We start from the raw sequence: 24,607 nt of genomic DNA, 5'->3' as shown, positions 1-24,607 counted from the left end.
ACTGCATAATAGATGAAAAAGGTGGAGGCAGATTAGTGGCCCTTAGATTTGGCAAGGTAGAAGTCATTGGTGAACTTTGTGAAAAGTTTCACTGGAGTAGGGTGGTACGGATAGAAGCCCTGTTTAAGTGGATTGGAGAGAGAGAGTAGGCAGGAGTGTAGTAATAGTGGTTGAGAGGGAGAACCCTGGAGCCAGAATGGCTGCCTTTGAATTCTGCCTCTGCCACTTACCAGCTGTATGATATTAGGTAAGTTACTTAGCTCAGTGCCTCCTTCCTCATGTCTCAAATGGAGAAAATAATATGTATTAAGAAAATCTTTGAACACTGCCTGGTTTGTAATTAGCACTCAATAAGTGTTAGGTGAACAGAAAACTAGAAGAATGTTTTGAGTTAAAATAGCATTCCCTTTTTTAAGCATTCAGTTCTCAAATTACCAGCTTTATTACCATTTCCTTTTTTTTTTTCACTAGTTGAAGATTATAGCTACTTTGCCTGTCATTTTTCTTGAGTTTTAATAAAGCATCTTCGGGTATCATATAGCCTACTCAGATGACTGTAGCAGTGCAGTCATTACTGCTGGAATAAAGCACTACTTGTAGAACCTAGACAGTGATGGGAGCTGGGATTGGTCCTTTTACAATGCACACTACTGTGGTAAAAATGTGCCCTTATCCAAGTTCCTGTCCCTTTAATTGCATTTCAGGTGAATTCTTTTAGATGACTTTTAAAGCTGATTCCAGTTATTTAAGACCTGTGGTTTCTAACCTTGGTTTTGTGAAACTTGACGACGTGTTTGTTATCTAAAGAGATTTTTTTGCTTTACTTAGTAATTGCCATATAGCACCTATTTGAGGCAGGACCATATGAAGGACCAAGGATAAGACAGAACTCGAAACGTGTATAGAACTTTTTTAGCTGTTTGTGCTAGTAAAGTATCTGATGGTTTTGGACTTGCCTCGTAGTTTAAATGTATTAATTCAGCACATATTTATTGAGCACTTAATCTACTCTGTGCTAAGCACTGTGTTAGATATTGGGGAAATAGTAGGAAACACGACATGAAATGACCATCTTCATATTGTTTACCGCTTAGCACGGAAGACAGATGGTGAACAAGTAACCATAAGACTAGTGAGTGTTATAAATCCAGAATGCTGTCAAAATATATGTCTGGGAGGTCAGGAAAGGCTTTCCTGGCACGATAGTACTTCATCTCAACCGGGATGGATGAAGAGCAGTTTGCTGGGGCAAAAGGTTGGGAATGGAGAGCTGTGACAGCAAGGTTTTGGAGGGCAGATGGTATGAAGGCCCTAAAATAAAGGGAAAAAAAGGTGTCTTGGAGGAATTGAAAGAAGCTGAAAAAAGAGCCAGTGGTTAGTTCCAGAGAGAGGAGCCAGATCGCACGAGACTGTTGAGTCATGTTAAGGATTTGGGATCTCATTGAAGAGTAGTGGGAAGCCAGTGAAGGGTTTTAGGGGAGGAAAGTTTTCAGATGGACATTAAGAAAAAAAAAAAAAAGTCAACCTGGTTGCAGTTTCAACATGAAATAAAAGTTGGTAAATCTGTATTTTATTTGATTATAAGGTCTGTAGGTATATCAAGAGTCTGAGTTTTTTTTCATAATTATTGAAAATATAGGTGTTAAAATTGTCATCTTGAAATACTTGATGTTTTTGTTCTCCCAAACATTTGCTTAGTCATGCATGCTAATAATAAAATTAGATGTTGGTCTTCCCTTTAACATTGATTTCTTTTTCATAATGTGCAGTCCTGGAAAAAAATTAAGCTGTCTTCTTTCGATGTGTTTTTGTTTTTTAAACAGAAGAGGTTTTCTGCTGTATTTTAAAACTTTTTCTGAGTTTACACATCACTAAATGTGGTAATTTAATAAAATCATGGATTATTTTTAGTTTAAGGGAAACCTCAAGATCTAATCAAACCCCTTAATTTTTCAGAAAATAAAATTGAGAGACAGATGGACTTAATGATGTGCCCAGATTTTGTTGAGTTTAGTAGTAAAGAACAAAACGCCTAGTTTTGTGCTCCTGCTACTATGTAGTGCTGTGGAGGTAGCATTGTGTAGTGGAAAGAAAACATTTTTGTGTCCCCATAGACCAGTGTTCAAATCTCAGCTCTGCCACTTATTAACTGAGTAATCTAGGCAAATGAACCTCCCTTTTCCTTGTTGGTGTGATAGGGAGAATTATACTTGTTTCTTTCTGTAGTTGAAAGGATTAAATGAGACATATTTTAAAGAGCCTAGCCCTTCCCTCCTTTCTTAAATACTGGGTTGATTAAACACAAATAGGTTGCATTACTATTATTGCTACCATTAACATTTGTACGCGTTGTTAAAGTTTTGTATTACTTTCAAGTTCTGTGAGGTAAATACTGTACCTCCATTTTGCAAGTGATGACCCCGAGGCACTAAAGCATGAAGTTGAGATACTTGCCCAGAGTCACAGCTTTTACATGTGACTAAACAGTGATTTAAACTCAAGTTTTTGACTCTGGAGCCTTGTTCTTAATTTACTACAACACAATACAGTGTATTCTTTTCTATTACTCTGTGTGTGTGTGTATACACTTTTTTACTATTACATTTTTGGAGTAGTAGCTGCTATTGTAAAGTAACAAAGTTCTAAAGCATCATGGTTATCAGTGCTTTAGAGTTTAAAAAAGAAACCTAGAGTTTTTGTAGTCTTTTCCCCTTCACCCACACTTGTTATTAAACCTTTCTTACCACATTAAAATTTATTTTTGTTCCTGTTTTACGGGAAGAGCTGGAAAGTGATCTTTTTATTTCTGAACTTTATACCTGTTCCCTCCCTTGATCTTTTCTTTTCTACAGATCCTTTGGGCACAGAGTCAGTCTCCCATTCCTTAAGGAAGAAAAGCTTAGCAACAATAGCAAAAAATAAAACAAAAAATTAAAACATACTTCTAGTCACTTTCATGCTAGCTTTCTTTTCCTGTCACTGTTAAATCTTGAAACAGTAGTCAGCCATTAATTTTTCACTCATTTGCCCCAGCCATTTACTTCTTAATGCCTTACAATATAGTTTCTTGCTACCTGTATTCAACCAGAATTGCTTACCTCAATGTTACCAATGAATTTGTTTATTAAATGTAAATACTTTGTATAAATTTTAATTCTTTGACCTCTGTGTATAACATTAGACAGTGTTGATAGCTGCCTTTTTTTTTTTTTTTAAACTTCTCATGTCTTGGATCCATAATATTTTGGTTCTCAAATCAGTCCTATCTCCTTAAGTTCTTTTTCTTGCCTTAGAATTGTATTATTCTTAGTTCTGTTCCCAAGACTTTTTTTCTTAATCATTTCTACTCCTGCTCCCTCATTCACATTCATTCCTATGGATGGTTTCTATTGTAATACATGCCTGTGGTTTTTAAAAACTTTGTGTGTGTTGTAGATGCTTTGAAAGTTTGATTAAAGACTGTTTTCCCCAGGATATTGTATATACACATTTGCATTTGAATCTTAGAGCTTTTCCAAGAGTACCTGTATGCATTTATTTTTCACACAATTATGTTTAGGCTTAACCACTTCAAAGTTGTAAGCTCTTAACTCCCGATTACTAGCTCTGTACCTGATCCTCTCATCTGAACTTCAAACTACTGTATGTTTCTGAAAATAAAATGTTCACGTATTTCCATTTCATTTCTCCAAATTATCTGGGCTTGAAGTTTCATTTTTTTGGCTTCTCCTCCCTTCATTTCTTTTCTCCCATTCAAGTTGGTCATTGGGTTCTGTCTCTTTCTTTTAATAATTCTTGCTAATGACAGTGCTCAGTAGGGGACTCTTCACTCCTTATCTAAACCATTGCAGTTTGTTTCCTAACAGACCTCCCTATCTCCAGTCTTTTTCTCTCTTCCAGTTCTTCTGGCCTGGTTGCCCGACTTATTTATATCCTATTGTTAGATCAAAATCTTCAGGACTCCTAAGTAATTAATTGCGTACTTTTTAACTTGGTTTTCAGAACTCTAATGTCTGTTTCAAATTATCTTTCCAGTTTATATCTTCCTACTTTTTATGTAAGTCTTAGTTTCAGCAAAACTGAACTTTACATTCTGATTCTCTATCACATTGGTCATACTGTCCTTTTCCCCCCAACTTTAAGTAGAAGGTAACATTCATTGAGTGCTATTTGCTAATCCTTGTGCATTCATTGTATGTGAGCTAGGTTCTGTTATACCAATTTTAAGGATGAAGAAATTGACTCTTAGGAAGATTAAGTAATACATTTCATTCATAGCTTATAAATGATAGAGACAGGATTAAAAACAAGACATTTCTATTCCAGAGCTTTGTTGTGCATTATGACGTACTGCCTTTCTCCGTTTCTTTTTTATATGTTGAAATCAAAGGTCAAGTGTGATTTCAGTTCTTCCAGAAAGCCATTTATCATCTATCCAGTTGGAAGCAGTGACTCTCCTCCATGACTCTCCTCTCCTAGCTCTAGTTTGTACTCATCACTTGCAAAGTTGTTCAGTAGTTAATTCTTACTTGCTTTAGGGTTACTGTTAGAGTCTAAGGTCCTTGAAAGTAAACTCCAAATCTAAAGGTTAAGTGTTCTCCTGTTCTGGGTGAGCACCCAGCACAATGCCATGTATGGGGTGTACATCTGAGTTTCAAATGCATTAGTTGAAATTTCTATTTTGTGCACCCATGACTTAAGAGAGAAGAGGCATTTGTGTAAAACTTTTATTTCAGAGAAGCAGATAAGTGAGCAATTTGAAGATTTACTAATCTCAGGGTCTGTTTTGCTTTATTTTTACCTTTCAGCACTTTCAAATAAACTAAAGCTTAAGTGATTTTTTTAAGGGGGAAAGGACACTGAAGAGTATTAACATTTACTCATTAAAGTATTAGTGAACGCTGCTATATGCAAGATTGCGCACCTCCATGGAGCTGCACAAAAAATTATGTATGGTAATTCTAGTCTGATGAATTTTACAGCTGGTAGAAGAGTTTTTCTATAATTATTGGCTAAAATATTTTTCATGACCTTCATTACCACATTTTACTGCTGCAACCTTAGTTGGGTTTTCCATCTGAGTGATGAGTAGTTAAAAATGCATTTAGCAATTTTTATCTGTTTTAGCAATTCCTTTTCTTTGGCTTACAGTTCTTTTCAAATGAATTGTTTTACATGCATAACTCAAGATACAGGGATAGTATTATGAACAAAATGGAAAATAAGATATTCCGGTGTTTGGTGTGTACATATTGAGAATGACTAACTAAAACTTGAGCTAAATGTAGCCTTCTAGGAATTTTTTTTCTTCCTCCTGCTTCCTTAGTCCCAGAGAATAGAGAATGAGTGAAATGAGTGGATGGTAAATGCTTCCTACTAGAGTTACTCACTACCCTCCTACCACCTTGTTTCTGTGGAAAAATCCTTTTCAGTTTACAGATAGCAACTTCTGAAATAGGTAAAAGTTTATTTTTAACTTGGGGTTATATTTAGTATTTTGTGTGTGTATGAAACAATGGAGTATGTTGGGATACGTTACTCATTGGTTCTCACTGCGATATTTTGCTTATGTACAAGCAAATATGTTTATATATTTTTCATTCTCTTCTTTTATATAACTGGTATCATACTTGGAGGTCATTTGATATAATACATAAGAGATTTGCCCCCTTTTTAAGGGTTGCATAGCATTTTAATGTAACGGGTGTACCATAATTTATTTAACCAGCCTTTATTGATTTACTGAACAAATAGTACTATGGCGTATATATCTATCATGTGTCAGTTTATACTTAACATAAACATTAGTTGCATAAGTTTTGACAGTTATATATGCCTATGTAATCACTGTATAGAACAGGATCTAGAACATTCTCTGGAAAATTCTCTTGTGCCTCTTTCTGGATTTTTCTTTCCCTCTCCAACAAAGGCATCTACTTTCTAACTTTGGCATTATGAATGTGGCTGCTATGAATATTCTTATTCAAGTCTTTGTGGAAATATCTTTTTTTGGGTAAATACCTAGGAGGATATTTGCTAGATCATAAGGTAGATAGATGTATGTTTTCTATTATAAGAAACCGCCGAATTGTTGCTACCTGTGATTTATGAGAGTTCCAGTTGCTCCATATCCTCAGCAATATTTACTATTGTCAAGGTTTTTTTTGTTTGTTTGTTTTTAAACCTTTAGAGTGAGTATAAAATGGCATCTTTCCTTTTTTGGACTGACAGTTTAATTCTCTTTATGGTTTTAATTTGTATTTTCCTGATGACTAATGCTATTGAGGACCTTTCCATGTGCTTATTGACTATCATATCTTTTGTAAAGTATCTAAGTCTTGCTTATTTTTAAAATTGGGCTGTCTTTTATTGTTGACTTATAGGAGCTCTTTATTCATATACAGTACATGTACTGCAGATTTTTTCCCCACTCTGTGACTTTTATACAGTAGTCCCCCCTTATCTGTGCTTTTGCTTTCCGTGGTTTCAGTTACCTGTGATGAGCTGAGGTTTGAAAATATTAAATGGAAAATTCCAGAAGTAAACAGTTTATAAGTTTTAAATTGCATGCTGTTCTGAGTAACGTGATGAAATCTTGCACTGTCCTGCCTGTGATGTGAATTATTCCTTTGTCCAGCATATCCCACCTGTTAGTCACTTAGTAGCTGTCCTGGTTATCAGGTCAGCTCTCATGGAATTGCAGTGCTTGTGTTCAAGTAACCCTTATTTTACTTAACAATGACCGCAGCACGCGGGAGTAGTGACGCTGGCAGTGTGGATATACCAAAGAGAAGCCATAAAGTACTTCCTTTAAGCAAAAAGGTGAAAATTCTCGACTTAATAAGGAAAGAAAAAATTCAGTACTGAAGTTGCTGAGATTTACAGTAAGAATGAATCTTCTATCTGTGAAATTGTGAAGAAGGAAAAAAATTCTTGCTGGTTTTGCTGTCACACTTCAAACTGCAAAAGTTGCAGCAACAGTGTGTGATAAGTGCTTAAGATGGAAAAGGCATTCAGTTTGTACAGTAAAATATTTTGAAAGGAGGAGAGAGAGACTACACTCACATAACTTTTATTACAGTATATTTTATAATTGTTTTATTTTATTATTGTTGTTATTGTTGTTAATCTCTTACTGTGACTAATTTATATATTAAACTTTATCATAGGTATGTCTGTATGGGAAAAACTGTAGTGTATATAGGGTGTATTTGTGGTTTCACTGGTTTCACACCTCCCCTCCCCACAGTGGGTGTCTTGAAACATATTCCCCCCATGGATAAGGGGGGACTATTGTATAATGATGTCATTTCGTGAGCAGAAATTTTTAATTTTTATTAAGTCCAATTTATTTTTCTTTTATGGTTAGTGCTCTTTGTGTCTAAGAAGCCTTTATCTCCTCCAACATCATAAAGATATTCTATGTTCTAGAAATTTTCTGCCTCTTGGTTTTATGTTTAGGTCTGTTCATCTCAAATGAATTAAAAAAAATGGATATGGAGGAGTTAGGGTTTTTTGAGCACAAGCCACCTGTTCTTCTTACTTGGCCCTGCAGTAATCATTTCTCAGTGCCAGACTCTGACATTTTGGTTTGTTTGGCCTAACTGTGCGTCTCTCAGGCACACGAACTTGCGTTTGGTATCAGTTTTGGCGAGCCAGCCCAGTAGTCTATTCCTGTGGCAGGTTGACCGTGGCCAGGAGCAGCCTCTTCCCTGAGTCCCCAGCAGCTGCCAAAGCTCATTTCGTTCTGGGGCACTCAGAAGGACTCTCCTGGACAAGCACTGGCTGCCCTGGCTCAAGGCTGTTTGGAGTCGAGAAACGAAAAACAAAGAAAAATGCATGTGGAATGAGATAGGGCTAAATGGCTCCTTTTTTTTCTTTAATAAGTATATTAAGTTTTCCAGAAATGGTTCCTAAAAAGACTTTCCTTTTCCCATGGGATGACTTGGCACGTTGGTTGATAATTAACTGTATGTATCAGTCTATTTCTGGACTGTATGTATCTAGTCTAGTCTGTCTTGGTCCAATGATATTTGGCATGTTGGTTGATGATTAACTATATATGAGTCTATTTTTGGACTCTGTCTTTGTCCAGTGATATTTATTTATTCTGATGCTTATACCACACTGTCTAAAGCCAACTACCTTTATAATAAGTTTTTTTTTTTTTTTAATCAATGCTTTAACTTTTTTTTTTGGGCTGGATTTTTTTTTTTTTTAAATAAATTCATTTATTTATTTATTTTTGGCTGCATTGGGTCTTTGTGGCTGTGCTCAGGCTCCTCATTGTGGTGGCTTCTCTTGTTGCGGAGCACGGGCTTCAGTAGTTGCGGCACGCGAGCTCAGTCGCTCCGCGGCATGTGGGATCCTCCCGGACCAGGGCTCGAACTCATGTGCCCTGCACTGGCAGGCGAACTCTCAACCGCTGCACCACCAGGGAAGCCCGGGCTGGATTTTTAAAATTTATTTATTTATTTTATTTTTTTGGCTGTGTTGGGTCTTCGTTTCTGTGCAAGGGCTTTCTCTAGTTGTGGCAAGCGGGGGCCACTCTTCATTGCGGTGCGCGGGCTTTTCACTGTCGCGACCTCTCTTGTTGTGGGGCACAGGCTCCGGACACGCAGGCTCGGTAGTTGTGGCTCACGGGCCTAGTTGCTCCGCGGCATGTGGGATCTTCCCAGACCAGGGCTTGAACCCTTGTCCCCTGCATTGGCAGGCAGATTCTCAACCACTGCGCCACCAGGGAAGCCCTATAATAAGTTTTAAAATCAGGTTATGTAAGTCCTCCTAGTTTGTCCTTTTAAAAGATTGAGTTATGCTGGATTCTTGGCATTTCCCTATAAAGAGAATCAGCCTTTCAGTTTCTGCAAGAAAGCCTGTGTGATTGTTGATAGGGATTGTGTTGAATGTAGAGATCAATTTTAGAAGAAAGAGCATCTTCATAATATTTAGTCTTCCAGTTCATGAATGTGGTAATCTCTGCATTTATTCAAGTTTAATTTCTTCTGGCAATGTTTTGTAGCTCTCCGTGTGGAGTCCTTGTAAATCTTTTGTTAGATATTTTTCCGTGGGTATGTGATGTTTTATAAAATCATTTTAAAATTTAATTTTTCAATTTTCTTTGTTATTTATAGAAATATGATTGATGTTTGCATATTGACCTTATTCTGCAACTTTCTAAGTACACTTATTATAGTAGCTATTTTATAGATTCTTTGGAATTTCTTATACCAGTCATGCCATCTGTGATTAATGACAGTTTTACTTTCTGATTTTTTATGCCTTAATTTCTTAGTGAACTGGTTAGGAACGACAGACAGTACAAGTTAAACTGAAGTGGTAAGAGTGGACGTTCTTGTTTTGTCTCAGTCTTAGGGGAAAGAGACTTAATGTTTCAATATTAACTGATGTTAGTGCTAGATTTTTTTTTTTTTTTTTTTTTTTGGCCGCGTCGGGTCTTAGTTGCAGCATGCGGGATCTTCGTTGAGGCATGCGGGATCTTTCGTTCTGGTGCACAGGCTTCTCTCTAGTTGTGGCGTGTGGGTTTTCTCTCTCTAGTTGTGTCATGTGGGTTCCAGGGCGCATGGGCTCTCTAGTTGTGGCGCACGAGCTCAGCAGTTGTGGTGTGCAGGCTTAGTTGTCCTGCAGCATGTGGGGTCTTAGTTCCCCGACCAGGGATCGAACCGACCAGGGATCGAACCTGCATCCCCTGCATTGAAAGGCAGATTCTTTACCACTGGACCACCAGGGAAGTCCCCAGTGCTAGATTTTTTTTATAACTGCCTTTTAAATACCAGATTGAGGAAATTCTCTTTTATTCTTACTTTGCACAGTGTTTTTGTCATGAAAAGGTATTGAATTTGTCAAATTCTTTTGTCTACATTTATTGAGATGATCATAGGGGTTTTCTCTCTTTTTCTGTTAATATTGTGTATTACATGGATTGGTTTTCAAATGTTAAGCCAGACTTGCATTCCTGAGGTAAACCCTGCTTGGTCATGATGTATTATCGTTTTTATACATATTACTGGATTTGATTTGCTAATATTTTGTTAAGAAGTTTTGGTTTTGCTTATGAGGGCTATCTGCATTTTATTTTTTCTTTAAAATGTTTGGTAGACTTCACTGATGAAGCTATCTGAAACTGAAGATTTTGTTGTGAAATGGATTTTTTATTACGAAATCAGTTTCTTTAATAGGTATAGGTCTATTTAGGTATTCTGTTTCTTCTTGTGTCACTTTTGGTAATTTATGTTTTTCAAGGATTTTTCTCTTAAGTTGTCAGATTTATTGACATAGAGTTGTTTCTGTTGTCGCCTTACTATTCATATAATGACTATAGAATCAATTGTGATGTTCCCCCTCCCCTTTAAAAATTATACTTGATGTTGGTAATATTACTTTTATTTTCTTGACCAGTTTGGCTAAGTTTATCAATTTTATTCATCATTTCCAAGAACAGTATTAGCTTTGTTGATTGTTTTCTGTTTCAATATTATATTTTTATTATTTCCTTTTTTCCTACTTTGAATTTAGTTTGCTGGCCTTTTCCTCTTTCTTATGTCATTGGTTTTATATTTTTCTTTTAGTTTCAAAAGCTGGGAGCCTGGAGGTAAGGCACAGGCAGGTATCCAGAATCTTGTTAATGCTGAGATTCCAGTTTTTTTGAAAGGGAAAATCCTGATCGTGCCCTCAAAACATTTGAAGCCAGTGGTGAACTGAATCACACTAAAGCTTCTTACAAAGCCCAAACCATGTCAATTACAGAACAAGTGACTCCACTCTAGTGGCCTGACGAAAGGGCATGGCATTTACTGAAGATAAATCTTATTTACCTCAGTCTCCATCCACCTCAGTGTTCTTTTACCCAAAACATTCAACATAAGGTCAAATAACAAGGAACACAAAATAGTAAGAAAATAAGATCCACATGAGAAGAAATAGTCAATGGAAACATACCCAGAGATGACTCAAATAATAGGATTATTAGACAAGGACTTTAAAATAACTGATAAAAATGCTAAAGAATTTATTTGAACATGTGGACAGCATGCATAAAGATATGGGGAACTTCAGCTAATACACAGAAGCTATTAAAAAGAGCTTAATGGAAAAACCTAGAGATGAAAACTATAACAGAAATAAAGAATTCTGCTTTGCAACAGACTGGACACCATAGAGGAAAAAAACAGCAGTGAACTAGAATGTAGGAAAATAGAAAATATCCAAACCGAAAACAAAGGGACAAAAGTAATTTTAAAAGATACATCTGAGATCTGTAGGATAGTAGCAAGTAATCTAAAATACAAGTTACTGAAGTCTTAGAAAAAGGAAAGAAAAATGAGGCAGAAAAAATGTTGGAAGACATAACTACCAAGGACTTTCCAAAACTGATGAAAGACATCAAAACATAGATCCAAATTGGCAAAACCAAACAGGATAGAATACACACACACACACACACACACACACACACACACAGCCTTAAGCATATTGTAGTCAAACTGCTGACCAAATAAAAAGAATCTTAAAAGTAGTCAAAGGGAGAAAAAAAGACAGATACATACAGGAAAACAAAGACTCAAATGGTGGCTGATTTCTCATCATAATCAGTGGAGGACAGTGGCAGTAGAACAATATCATAAAACAACTAAGTGTACAACCACTCAACACTTACCAATTAAAAACACAGGAGTAGTTCTGCAAGCAAGGAAGGAGAAGTAGAAGAGATCTACCAAGGCACTCCCAGCTTTCAGCTAGCAAATTCTGAGAGTAGAACAGGAGGGATGAGCAAAACTCCTCTTAGGCATTCCAGGCCTTCACAGAGAATTGGCTGGTTACCCTACAAAAGAAGAGGGAAGGAGCAACAAAACAACTGCTCTGCCTATATTCTCCATTTATTAATTTTCCACCGCTTACTGGCAGTATAAAAGTTGATACGGAAAAAAACCCCCAAAATCTTGAAGTCAGTTATTATAAATAAAAAACATTTGAATGATTTCAAGTCCTACATATAAGCACTAATAGCAGTTCAGCAGATCATTTGTTGCTCTTTTTAATACAGTTTAAGTGCAAGAAGTATTTTGAAACCTATAACTTAACCTTTTTAGGGCATTTTAAAAAGAAATTGTCAGTGTGACTCTTGTTATTTTTATATATTTAATGAGAGCTAAAGTACTTATTTTATGTTTTTAAAAAGTTTAATTTTTTATAATAACAGACTATGAAAGAGATCTTATTTTGACAACTGTTTTATAAACTTGTACTTACCAGGCTGTGAAAGTTTTTCAAGCACTTTCTCAAATTGGATTGTGTTAAAGTTTTTTTTTTTTTTTTAATAAATTTATTTATTTATTTATGGCTGTGTTGGGTCTTTGTTGCTGTGGGCGGCTTCCTCTAATTGCGTTGAGTGGGGGCTACTCTTCGCTGCGGTGTGCGAGCTTCTTATTGCAGTGGCTTCTCTTGTTGCGGAGCATGGGCTCTAGGCGCGTGGGCTTCAGTAGTTGTGGCACACGGGCTCAGTAGTTGTGTCTCGTGGGCTCTAGAGCACAGGCTCAGTAGTTGTGGTACACGGGCTTAGTTGCTCCGCGGCATGTGGGATCTTCCCGGACCAGGGCTTGAACCTCTGTCCCCTGCATTGGCAGGCGAATTCTTAACCACTGTGCCACCAGGGAAGTCCCTGTGTTAAAGTTTTGAAGCTTCTGATGACATTGAGTGCTGCAAATTGGATGAATAGTTATGTTCTATGAGGAATTATAACTGTTCATTATGGGTAGGAAAAGGTTTTTGACTCCAGCTAGCCTTTGTTGGTTTCAAATTAAAAAGGTTTTATTACCATGTTGAAGTGTTTGGACATTTTGGGGACTAGGTTATGGGATACTGGGAAGGTTAATTAAAGTAGCAGAGTAACTTGGTCACATCTCTTTTTAAGAATGAAACTATGGTGTTTAGAGATTTGATTAAGTTGTAACATTTTGGAGACAAGGAAGACTAAATAGTTTTTTAATTCTAGTTTTAAGAGTGAGTTGTAAAATGCCTAAATTTGGGCTTTGGCAGGAGGTAGGAAGAGAGAGGTAATATACTTAGAACATATGTACTGGATATATATGAGGACCGTTGCAGCAGTCAGAATATGGAAGAAAAAGCAACTAGGAAGGGCTTGTCAGAATGCTTGTGGGCTTTTTTATTGACCTTTTTTGGTATCTGTAACAGCTTTTTAAACTTGTTGGCACACCTTTGTATTTGTAATAATTGGGTTTGACCTAAACTGAGAATTGTTTTTTTGTGAATTTTGGTTGATATGCCCCTGACTTAGTATGCTATTGCATACTGTGATAATTAGTAGATACTGCTCAACCAATGTGATTGGTTCTAGGGAAAAGGTAGGCATAGTTACCTAGTCTGAAACAGACAAGCACACCAGTAGTAACATTTTAACAGTGGTAGAAATATGTGCAGATCTTAAGGTCTGGCAATTCAGAAAAATTATGTAAAGTGTTTCTATCTAGTAGAATTTAGTTATTCTTTATCTTTCCCAGAGGCTCAAACTTTGCTCATGAGTGTTCAGAAAAGGGAATTCTATGGCTTTTGAAAAAGACCTAGAGGAAAAAAATTTTTTTCAAAAAATTTTTTTTCAGATTACATACTGAATTATTTTTAAGTTCAGTTAAAGTTCCTGGGAATGACAGTAGGGGAGTGCAATGACGATGAAAGCTTTGCACCTTATTCCTAAAAAAATGACCCACTTTGTCAGATTGTATGGTTCAGCACCTTTGTTTTAAAAATGAGAAAACTGAAGCCTAGAGAAATAAAATGCTAACCCAGGATTATGTAACTAATGAATAAAGTAAGATGACATCAGACTAGAAATCTGAAAACCCCTGGGTTTTTGGAGTTCATTTCTGTGCTTTTTTTTTTTTTTTATAATACCAGACTGCTTCAAGGAAAAGCTGTTAGTTTGGCTTAGAAGACAACATAGATTTGAAAGGGAATAGTGCTTAAAATATAGTAACTAGATTTTAACACCTATTCTAAGGGGGTGGCAATAATAGGCATCTTATTACTTCAAATTTTTATTTTATTTCATTCTTTAGTGGTCCATTTGTTTTGGTGTTTGGCAGGTTAATAAAATGCTTTCTTATTTGCAGTCATATTTATTTGTAATTATTTCTAATTTGGCAGAGCAGCTGTTCTCAGATAAGGAAACTGAAGCTTAGTTTCTTTAGTCCTGAGATTTGTGAGGTGAAAAGTATCCCCTTTTTAATGAAAAAATTTCAGCGTGATATGATAGCAGTATTAGAAAACTGTTGTGGCAATATTAGAAAAAACCCAGAAGTATACCATACAGCCACAGAGCATTAGCCCGACTTTTTTTTTTTTTTTTAAATATATGAGGGAACAGTTTGTAAGAATTTAGTTGAAAACAGAATGACAGAACTAGGTTTTTCGCATTTCTAGTCTTAGTGCTATTTCTTTTGGATAATTCTGCCCCTTCTTGGTCAAGAGAGAAAATGTTCCCTAGCCTCTCCTGTCTCTTAGTAACTGAAGGGATGAAGCGCTTCAAATCTGTTTTGTAACTAGGTAAATGTGAATCCACATATAAGTAACTGAAGGGGTGGCCTTTGGAAGCCCCAGAGCCCTTTCCCAGAGAATGTGATTCTTCCTCAGCTGTGAATAAGAATGTAAAACGTACAAGAAGTAATGGAGTTTTGTTGTGGACTGCCATATCAGCATTTCACCTGCAGTTCCACTTTTCTTTTAAGAGAGAATTCTATGACATGATTCTATAACCACACCTGTCTGTGCTCAATTTGCTATTTGGGCTACTGCTTTTTGCACTGAGCAGTATACAGTCTGATTATGGGGTCTTTGGGAGTGTGAAGACTGACTTTGTCTTTGAATTAGACGCTTAACACATACTTTCTGAATCACTTCTAAAGCAGCGATTCTCAAATGTGGTGTGAGGACTCCTAGGGCTTCCTGAGACCCTTTCATGGAGTCTGTGAGGTCCCCACTTTCCCAACTGTATACCTGTGTGAGGCCAGATTTTATATTTCAACCAAAACAAGGTATCACAACAGATTGAATATAAAAGTAGATGTAAGTATCAGTCTGTTATTTAAGGCAGACATTAATGGTATTTGCAAAAAAAAAAAGAAAAAGAAAGAAACATTGTCAATCTTCTTACTAAATTTTTGTTTTGGTGTGGGAATATAACTTTATTCACAAAAAAATATAGGGTACAGGTTTCCCCTGATACGTGAAAGTAGAGTGTTCCTATGAAACTTTTCGTAAGCTGAAATGGCGTAAAGTGAAGAAGCAGTTACTTTAGGACACATCTTGTCAATGGATGCACAAAATAAATTGAGATAAAACATAGATGCTCACAGACACAGTTCAAAGCTATGGCAGCTTGATGCTGAGGTGCCCAGTGTAGTTCTTGGGGAAGGATCTGGGCAGTGCCACTCTGGCTGCTCATGATACGGGCTACCTCTATACAACTCGCTACAAAACAAATGCTGGACACTATTTTTGTTTTTCGCCTTTTCTCATAAAAGTGAAAATCCTTTCTGAATTTCTTATGGTTAGTAGTTACCAATGTAGGTCTTCTGTAAAAGCTTCACAAAGTGGCATAAAGCAGACTTTTGAAAAGCAGGGAATTCCTGTGTTTAGTTTCAGGTGAGGCTATTAGTTATCGAGCTCTGCCCATCCCTGCCTTGCAGTGGGGGTATAGCTCAAACTGGAGAAGGCCAGTCATTTTCCAGGACCAATATGATGCTCTGGGAGAGAGGGGAGGCTGTTTTCTCTGGCTTCACTAGCTGTCAGAATAATGTAAGCCCAGAACTGCTCAGGGCTATTTTTGTTGCCACATGTGCCTGCCTCAAAATAAAGCAAGTTCAAAGGAAAGCAGAATAGAAGGGGAGTGTCCTGGTAACATCATTTGAACTCCTGGATCCAGCTATGCCTAAAGTCAGTCCTACTATTGGACTTCCCATTTATTTATATCAATAAGTTCCTCCTTTAGATTACTCCTCCTGCCCCCCGCCCCCAAGTATTTATGTTAAATCATAATGGATTTATTTAGTTATTTTAAACTAAATAATTTAGAATTTTCTCATTTTTAAATTTTAATATGGTAAATACTGGCAGATATAACCCTTTTAAATAAAAGCTTTTCCGGGTTCTCTGTCATTTTTAAAGTGTAAAAAGATTCTGAGACCAAAAAGTTTGAGAACCACTGCTCTCAAGGTAAGGCGGAATTCCTGCCATTTCTTGGGGGGTAATATAAGGGAATGAAGGAACTAACTGAATAGTTTTCAGCATTATAATTACATGTTTTGGGCTAAGTTTGTGCAGTGATAAGAAGTGGTTCATGTGATGCTCATGGATGTATCACGTATACATATGCTTATTTTGTGGTGGTCATTTTATTTTGTAGAATAAAGTGGGTATGTAATCAATAATTCTTAATGAGTAACCTTTGCTGTAACTAATTACTACATACAAGTAATCTATGTTTTACTCTTTTTGAATTGGATGAAACTGTATAATAAACTATGGTAATTGAATTTTTCAATGTATATAGTATGTTTGTTGCAACGGAATTTGGGTTTTTAAAAGAGTAATTCTATGTACAGAATATAATTTCATGACTTTGATGTAAATTAGATATTTTTCTTGAATATAAAGTGAAAATTTGGTAGGGACAGACGTGGGTGTATATCCGTGTTCTAAAGTGACTGAGTTAACATATTTAAATTTAATTTTTAATTCCCACTGCCACCTCCAGCTCCTCCTTCTCAAGATTACTGAAAATGGAAGCTTGGGTAAAATTTCATCAGTTATCTTCCACTGAATTTCTCAAGCCTCCAAAAAACTTGGGCAAAACAAAACAAACTTCTTTTTAAAATATTGTACTGGCGTGTTAGCTTTTTGTTTTTTGCTTCACTATCTCGTTACTATTTTGAAAGTACTACATTAAAAAGTAAAAACTAATATGATGAGTGTGTTAGGAAGATTAATTAGAACCTTTATATCTTGGGGTGATTCTTTTTTTAATTGAGGTATAGTTGATTTACAGTGTTGTGCCGATCTCTGCTGTACAGCAAAGTGACTCAGTTATTTGATTCATGTTTTTTGAAGTCTTTCTCAAGAAAATTAAGTTCTTTTGGGAGATTTTATTAAAACATTTGATTTTCTGCATTACTTTGGCTTTTCTAACTTATTTAGTGCATGTGCTCTCCTCCCCAGATACAGCTGGAGGAGAATGACCCTCTTAGATATTCACCCTTGCTTTTCAGGGGTATTATTGTTAGTTGTATCCTTAACTGAGTATATTCAGAGATTGATAAAATTTTATTTTTATGCCTTTAAAATCATTGGTTTGAATGACTTCATAGTGATATGATGTAAATTTTAAATCCTTACAAAGGTGAGAGATTAGAAATCCAAATGTGCATGACACATTTGGATGGAATGGAGCACTTTGCTTCATTGCACTGTACTCCTATCCCTCATGAGTCAAGTATCAGTAGATACCCACCTCAGCCCTTTTCTGTTGGTTCCCTCTGCCTGGGCTCACCTTTTTCCAGAAAGCCAAAAAGCTTGCTTGCACTACATTCTGTTCCCTATTTAAATTCTGACCCTGTTTAAATATCCTTACCTGATAATCTTACCTAGGATCTACTCATTCATTCCTTTTCCTCCCTCCCTTTTCTTTCTTCCTCTTTTTTTCCCTTCATTCCTCTTCTTCTATACTTTATCCCATTACCTGGCATTTTTTCTCTTCAGAGCACTTGTTTATATGAGAATGCCTTCTGTGTGCGTATTGTCTGGCTCCTTCCTACACAAGAATCCCTAGCAAGTTATCTGATAATGATATGCGTTTACCATTCTGGTCATTTTCTAAGAATGTTTGACTTTGGTTATATATTTATAAAAGGTGGCACCTAGAAGTGAAAGCATCGGCACTCCCTACTGCACGGGAGAGCTGCACTGTTTCCTCACTGGTTATGATTTGTTTTCTTCCATTTCAACGCTTTATCTCATTTGACTTTTGTAAGTTGAAATACTTAGTTGCTTCCCCTTCACCCCACCTTCCACAGTGCTATTGGTAAGCCATGTCTTCTTTATTTTGTAGTTTCTGGTTTTCTTTGTGTTTTCCTTGCTCCCCTCCTTCTATCCCCTCGCTGCTCCCACCCTCCTGCCCCCAGCACACACACAGAAGGGTAATTGAAGTTGGAGCACTCTGTGGTCAGAATTGTACTTTATTGGCAGATTCTGTTTTTGCTGGGCTTAGAAGTACTTATGGAACAGAGACTTAGTGTGAATTCAGCCTGTTTTCTAAGGTAGGAGTGAAGTTTGTCACTCTTTCAGTATTATTTCTTTGTCCTTAACATTTTCAAAATCTGATTCTTTTTTTCTCTTTCCCTGATCTGAAAGAAGATTTCAGCCCCACTTTTCTTTCACATGTTTCTAGAATGCTGGCAGTGTAGCAGAGGGTAAAGACTAGCTTTGACAAGATAATGTGTCATTCAGATCACAAACTTAATATCAGCAGTACCAACTGGTATAGTAAAGTACCTCGTGAACAATCTTGCTTACCATGGAGACAGTTTTTAAAAATAACCCCTTACTATCAGAATATAGTTTTCTTTTGATTCAGTAATTTAAACATTTTTGCTTCATTAATTTTGCATAGCAGGTTATTATTGCTAGATGTTCAGATGAAGTAGCATTGGTACTTTTAATTAAGATAAATAGAAAAGAGAACACACAGTTTGCCTTTTGTCCCTGATCCATAACATTTTGGTATATTATTAAACTTCTGTGGTTCAGATTATTTTTTACTTAGCTATAATTTGTAACTACATACCTTTTTTTGTTTTCAAAAGTTATTAAAATAAAAATGAAGTGGCTTCCTGTAGGACTTAAGAAAAATTACCTCCCAAATGCATATTTACCTGTTCTGTTTTTAAATATGAAATTGTAAACCTTGCTTCTACTATGTAATTTGCAGTCTAACAAATTTTAAAAAGTAATCTGCCTTTCAGACTATTTTAAGTATTTAACATTTTTTTGTATGGTAGTTAATTCATTATGATTGTTGTGGCTTTTATTGGTCCTTGATTTGGTTTGAATTGCTTCTAATAGAAGACGTTGAGCAAAGATTGTTCAGGAATTCTATCTTGCTGTTTTATAAAACTGTATTCTAGGCCACAATAATTTTTTAAAAATCGCAAAAGTCTTTCTCCACATTTTTAGCTGCTAACATTTTAATTCACTTTTAAAGTGTCTTGTTTAAAAAATAATGGAGGGAATGGAATAGATTTGGTGTTTAGCTAAGAGAAATGTAAAGTGACAGTTATTAGAAAGGCTGTTATTAAGTTGAAAATTCACCACAACAGTCAAACCAATACTCAGTCAAACTATAGCATTTGGACTCAATGTAGAGATTCTGAATTTGTTCATTAACAGTAGTTGCAATAAAACTGTATAACACAGTGATAGTATTATGTATCACAGTGATTTCCAGTAAACTGAAGTACGTTCAGCTTGGTGTCTAGTTAGGTTAGTGTTTAGTTGATTGTGCTTATTCAGGTTACCTAACATGAAAAAGTACTGTTTCATGGTCTCTCATGCAGTGTTACCAGATTGCCAGATATAAGTGTATCTGTAGATACATCATGAGGTTATTGTCCCATTTCTTCATGCTTATTTCATCACGGAGGTTGACCCCAGCCTCTCCAGTTTCTTTGAATTCATTGTCCAGCTCTTTCCTATATCCTTATCTGTGGACTTTTTGCTAAAGGAAATTCCTTGTTTAATCGGTGTTTCAGAAAAATGGGAAAATTCATGGCCTATTGTCTCTGGAGTCATATGATCATCTTCACTAGCAATTAAGTGAAAAGCAGGCTCTAAAATTTTTCTCACAAAATTACCAACATGAATATTATCTTTAATATTGTGCATTTAATATTAATGCACAATATTAACATTAGCATTATTAATATTAGCATTATTTAATAATGCTCATTGTGATAAACATGAAAAAATTAACTTACCACAAATCACTTTGCATTTAAAAAATTGTTGGTATAAATAAATATACTGAAATAAATTTCAAAGAGAAAGTGTTTAAAAATCTCATGTACCATTGAAATGAATTTTTTTTTTCTTGTTTAGGTTATAACCCACTTCAAGTCTTTGTAAGTAAATGGAAATAGATCTATGAGAAAAGTTGATATACAATTACTAACAGATTACCCTGAAACTAAGCACAGCAGACATTTATCATCTCATGACATATATCATTCCTGTGGGTCAGAAATTTGGAGCAGGTTAGCTAGGTATTTCTGGCTGAGTCTTTCATGAGATTGTGGTCAAGCTTTTGGTCAGTGCTGCAGTCTTTTCAAGGTTCCACTAGGTCTGTAGAATCGGCTTCCATGTTCATTCACGTATGGTTCTTGGCAAGAGACCTTAGTCCTCCCTGGAGCCTTCATTTCATAGCCACATGGTGCTCTCTGTAAGGCTGCTTGAGTGTCCTTGAAACATAGCAGCTGATTTCTCTAGAATATATAATTCCAAATGACCTAGATGGTGTCTGACCCTAAACGTCAGACACCATCACTTCTGCCGTATTCTATTTGTTTAGAAGCAAGACACTAAATTGAGCCTACTCTCAAAGAATGGGGAATTGGGCTCTGCCTTTTGAAGGGAAGATTGAAGAGTTTGAAGACACAGTCACCACAAAGATGTACACTAAGGAGTCTCAACATTATATAATAAATGCTGTACTAGTTCCTTAACAGAGTAATTCTCAACTCTGATACTGTATCAGACTTATCTGTACAGCTCTTATAAAATAAACAAAGCAAAATGCAGATGGTTGTATTAGACCTGTTGATTCACTTGCAGTCAGATTTTCCATAGGTGTTTCTACTGTGCAGCCAAAGCTGTCCATTGTCTTTAAGATGTACTTTTTGATTCAGTGACATGTTACTGCTATAATTCTGTAAAACTGTTACATTCCAGATATGTATAGGAATTAAGACTTTTCGGTATATGTATTAAAGTATTTTCTAGCTTTAATGTGTATAAGTTCCTTATTAATATTCTAGCATTTGAACTTTTGGTAGAACATGTGGAATTTCTATTTTGTGTTTAGTATTGTTAGAGTTAAAATTGCTAATAGTTGTTAGAATAAAGAGCGATAAAAATGAATTGAAGGATGTCATGTGTCATGTATGTATCTGTTTTTCCTCAAATGAACTATTAGGTTATCCTATCTCTCCCCCTCATTTGTAGTCATCTCTCCCTACTGTAATTCCCTAATGTCTTTGTCTTTTTTTTTAAAACCGTGATTGGTAGGTCTTTTTGTGTCATCAGTATCCTTTGAAAATTTAATTTACTGAGCATTATTTGTGTTACTGGCATGAAACTAAGACAAGCTAGGAAGTTAAATCTAAGCTGGGGGTGGATTCTAAGTTGGGATTTTGCCAAGTTGGTGGCATAGAAGAAGAGTAGAAAGAAAGTGAGGCAAACGTGGCTGAGGAATTTAGAGGTTGTTTGAAATAGTGGACTCTGAGGGGAGAGTACAGGAGTAAATTAGAGGAACTGTGCCTTGGACAGCAACTAAGGGAGGTATTGTAGGGGCTTTTACTAGGATGGATAGGGAGTTGGTGGCTGTAACTAGATGTTTGTAGCAGTAAGTTAATTGGAGGTCTGGTTTTTGGGTAGCTTGTTGTAAGAAGCAATTTGGTGTAGTGGTTAAGAGAGCGGACTTTAGAGTAAGAAATTTAGGTTTAAATCTTGGTTCTGTTACTAATTTACATGTAGTCTTGGGCAGTTTGCTTAGCTTTTTCCTGAGCCTCAGTTTCATCAGTAAAATGAGAACTAAATATAGAATGTAAAGTGTGGAGCACCGTTCATGGCGCAAATGAGGGTTCAGTAAATGTTAGTGCTTAGCTATTGCTATTATTTTATTATTATTTACCCTAACTTGTAAAATGATCTTTAATTAAATAGGTAGCAACTTTAGCTTAGTTGAAAAACAATTATCTGCTTTTTAGCAATTGGATGGGCATGGTTTGGGCATCAAAAACTTTCCCTCTTCCCTCCTGACCCTGTTACTTTTTCACTTCCTACTCCCTACCTGCATTAACAAATAACCATAGTTACTTGTTTATACTTATACCTATTCATTATTCAGACATAAGCCAACCCAAATATATAATCTCCTTTTCTCCCCACACAAATGGTAATACACTATACAAGTTTTTTCTCTATCTCGCTTTTTAAACTTAACAAATTGATAGGAAAATTTCTCCATGATATGAAAACTTCCTCATTCTTTTTTGTCCTTTTGTTGTATGCCATTCCCTTGTGTAGATTTAGTATATTTTCTTTTTCCAGTCCTCTGTAAATAGACAGTTGCAGATTTTTGATTTTACAATCAGTGTGGCACTGAATGACTTGTACACATGTCATTTTGAACATGTAAGTATATCTGTAAAGTTAATTCATTGAAGTAGAATTGCTGGGTCAGTTGCATTTGTGATCTTTTTACTGCCATACCCTAGGAGCTACCAGTTTACTCTCAGCAGCAATAATGTATGAAAACTGATTGTTTCACTATAGTCTTGCCTCCAGAATATGTTTCCATATATTTAGATTTTATCAACTTTATAACAGAAAAATGATATTTCAGTATAGCTTAAGTTTGAATTTCTCTTATGGATGATGTACTTTTACTCATATTTAAGAATCATTTTTATTTCTTTTTCTGTTTAGTATTTCATTTGACTTAAGTCTTTTTTACATTCTTAAGTTTTTGCTTCTTTTTGTATAATCAAATTACTCTTTTGCAGTATATGGATTTTCTGTCATAATTCAAAAGGTCTTCATTACTCCAGAGTTGTAAAATAACTTTTTCTTGTTTTCTTCTAATACTTTAATGGTTTCATGTTTTTACTGTGGTATATGGAATAAGTTATGGGTCTAACTTAATTTTTTAGAAAGGCAGCTGCCAAGTTTTCTCAATACCATTTATTTGGTAGTTCATCCCTTCTTCCTTGACTTGGATGTCACCTTTATAAAATTTATGTTTCTATATATATTTGGGTCTATTTCTAAACTTGCTTTTCTTTCGTTAAAATTCTGTATTGTGCGGTATGTTTTCAAGTTTCCCTTTATTGTCCTCTTTTTCAGGGATTTTCTGACCATTATTTACCTTGTTCTGGGGGAGAATAGCCTCTTGGTATTTTTATTGGTACCACACTAATTATTATTAGTTTTTGATGTTTTGGCATTGTTTATAATTTGTTATAACTTCTTTTTTTAATAATAGAGCCTACTGAATCTTTAGTACATGTATTAGTGTGTATTTGGCAGAATACTGAATGATGACTACATATACCATGTAAAGCATATTAAGATAAGGGAGAGAAACTTATATTTCTTCATTGCTTTCTATGAACCAGATGCTTTTTTACATATATGAACTCATTTGACTATCATACTGTTAGTTTGTAACTGGAATTCATAGACTGTGCAATTGTTTATGGTTAAATTTCCTTCAACATTGCTTTTTTCTTCAGCTGTGATGCAGATCCATCAGCCCTGGCAAAATATGTTCTCGCTTTGGTAAAGAAAGACAAAAGTGAAAAGGAGTTAAAGGCGTTATGTATTGATCAACTGGATGTATTTCTTCAGAAAGGTAAGATCTTTGGTTTAAAAATACTACTTTAAAAAGTTATTTAAGATAAGATTCAGAGAGTGTTAAAGGAGTTCAGTAAGAGACAGACTCTAACTGTAACAAAGTTGAACAAATAGTATTATTACTGATTATATTCATAGCTTATTTATAATGGAAATCTTTTCTTTCATTAACATCCATATGCTCATTCTTAAAGAATGCTGTTATTTTTTTCTTAAGAGATTAAGAAAATCACTGAAAGATAGTACTGCTTAGGAACCTACTTTGGATATTGTCTAGCACAGTGCTTCTCAACTTTTTTCACCTTGCCAGCATCTAGGTAATGATAATATTTCTGTTTGGCACACTAGGCAGGGTACATGGAGACTAGTGATGGTTGGGAGCGACTGACCCAGAGGCTCTAGCCATTCTAGCCCTCAGCATCCTGAGAACTGAATGGATCAGTATTACCATGGGACTTGTGCCATAGCACACTGGTTGGGAAGCTGTTGGTCTTAGTATAATTTTTAGATTTATAAAAATCAAGGCATATTTCATCATACTGATGTGGAGAAGTAGAGAATAAATATCTTAGCAAATGTTTTTTAATCTATGCTGGTTTTGGTTTTATTTTTAGAGACACAGATATTTGTGGAAAAACTTTTTGATGCTGTGAATACAAAGAGTTATCTACCTCCTCCAGAGCAGCCATCATCAGGAAGCTTAAAGGTAGAATTTTTTCAGCACCAAGAAAAAGATATAAAAAAAGAAGAGGTAAGAATTTGTGTTAAACTTTACATGTTCTTTGAAAACATATTTGGAGTAATTAAACTGAGTTTTATTTTTTGTATCTGTGTTGGGAGTCCTCAAGACCATCTCCAGGTTTGATTATTTCACTAGGAGTACTCACAGAAC

The 24,607-nt window shown here is 35.6% G+C and overlaps 1 protein-coding gene across 11 annotated transcripts in view; it reads left to right on the top strand.

Moving 5' to 3' along the window:
* Positions 1 to 24,607, top strand: part of RBM26 (RNA binding motif protein 26) — an 81,631-nt gene that overhangs the window by 2,134 nt on the left and 54,890 nt on the right. For all 11 annotated transcript variants that reach the window (XM_068526675.1, XM_068526682.1, XM_068526678.1 and 8 more), the window contains exons 2-3: positions 23,595 to 23,713; positions 24,330 to 24,466. In XM_068526675.1, coding sequence (XP_068382776.1) covers positions 23,595 to 23,713; positions 24,330 to 24,466 — 256 coding nt within the window. The remainder of the gene's footprint in view (positions 1 to 23,594; positions 23,714 to 24,329; positions 24,467 to 24,607) is intronic.

Source organism: Eschrichtius robustus, chromosome 18, assembly GCF_028021215.1.
Source record: "Eschrichtius robustus isolate mEscRob2 chromosome 18, mEscRob2.pri, whole genome shotgun sequence".
NCBI lineage: Eukaryota > Metazoa > Chordata > Mammalia > Artiodactyla > Eschrichtiidae > Eschrichtius > Eschrichtius robustus.
Note: the sequence above shows the minus strand (reverse complement) of the source record. Positions and strands in the feature narration are given on the sequence as shown.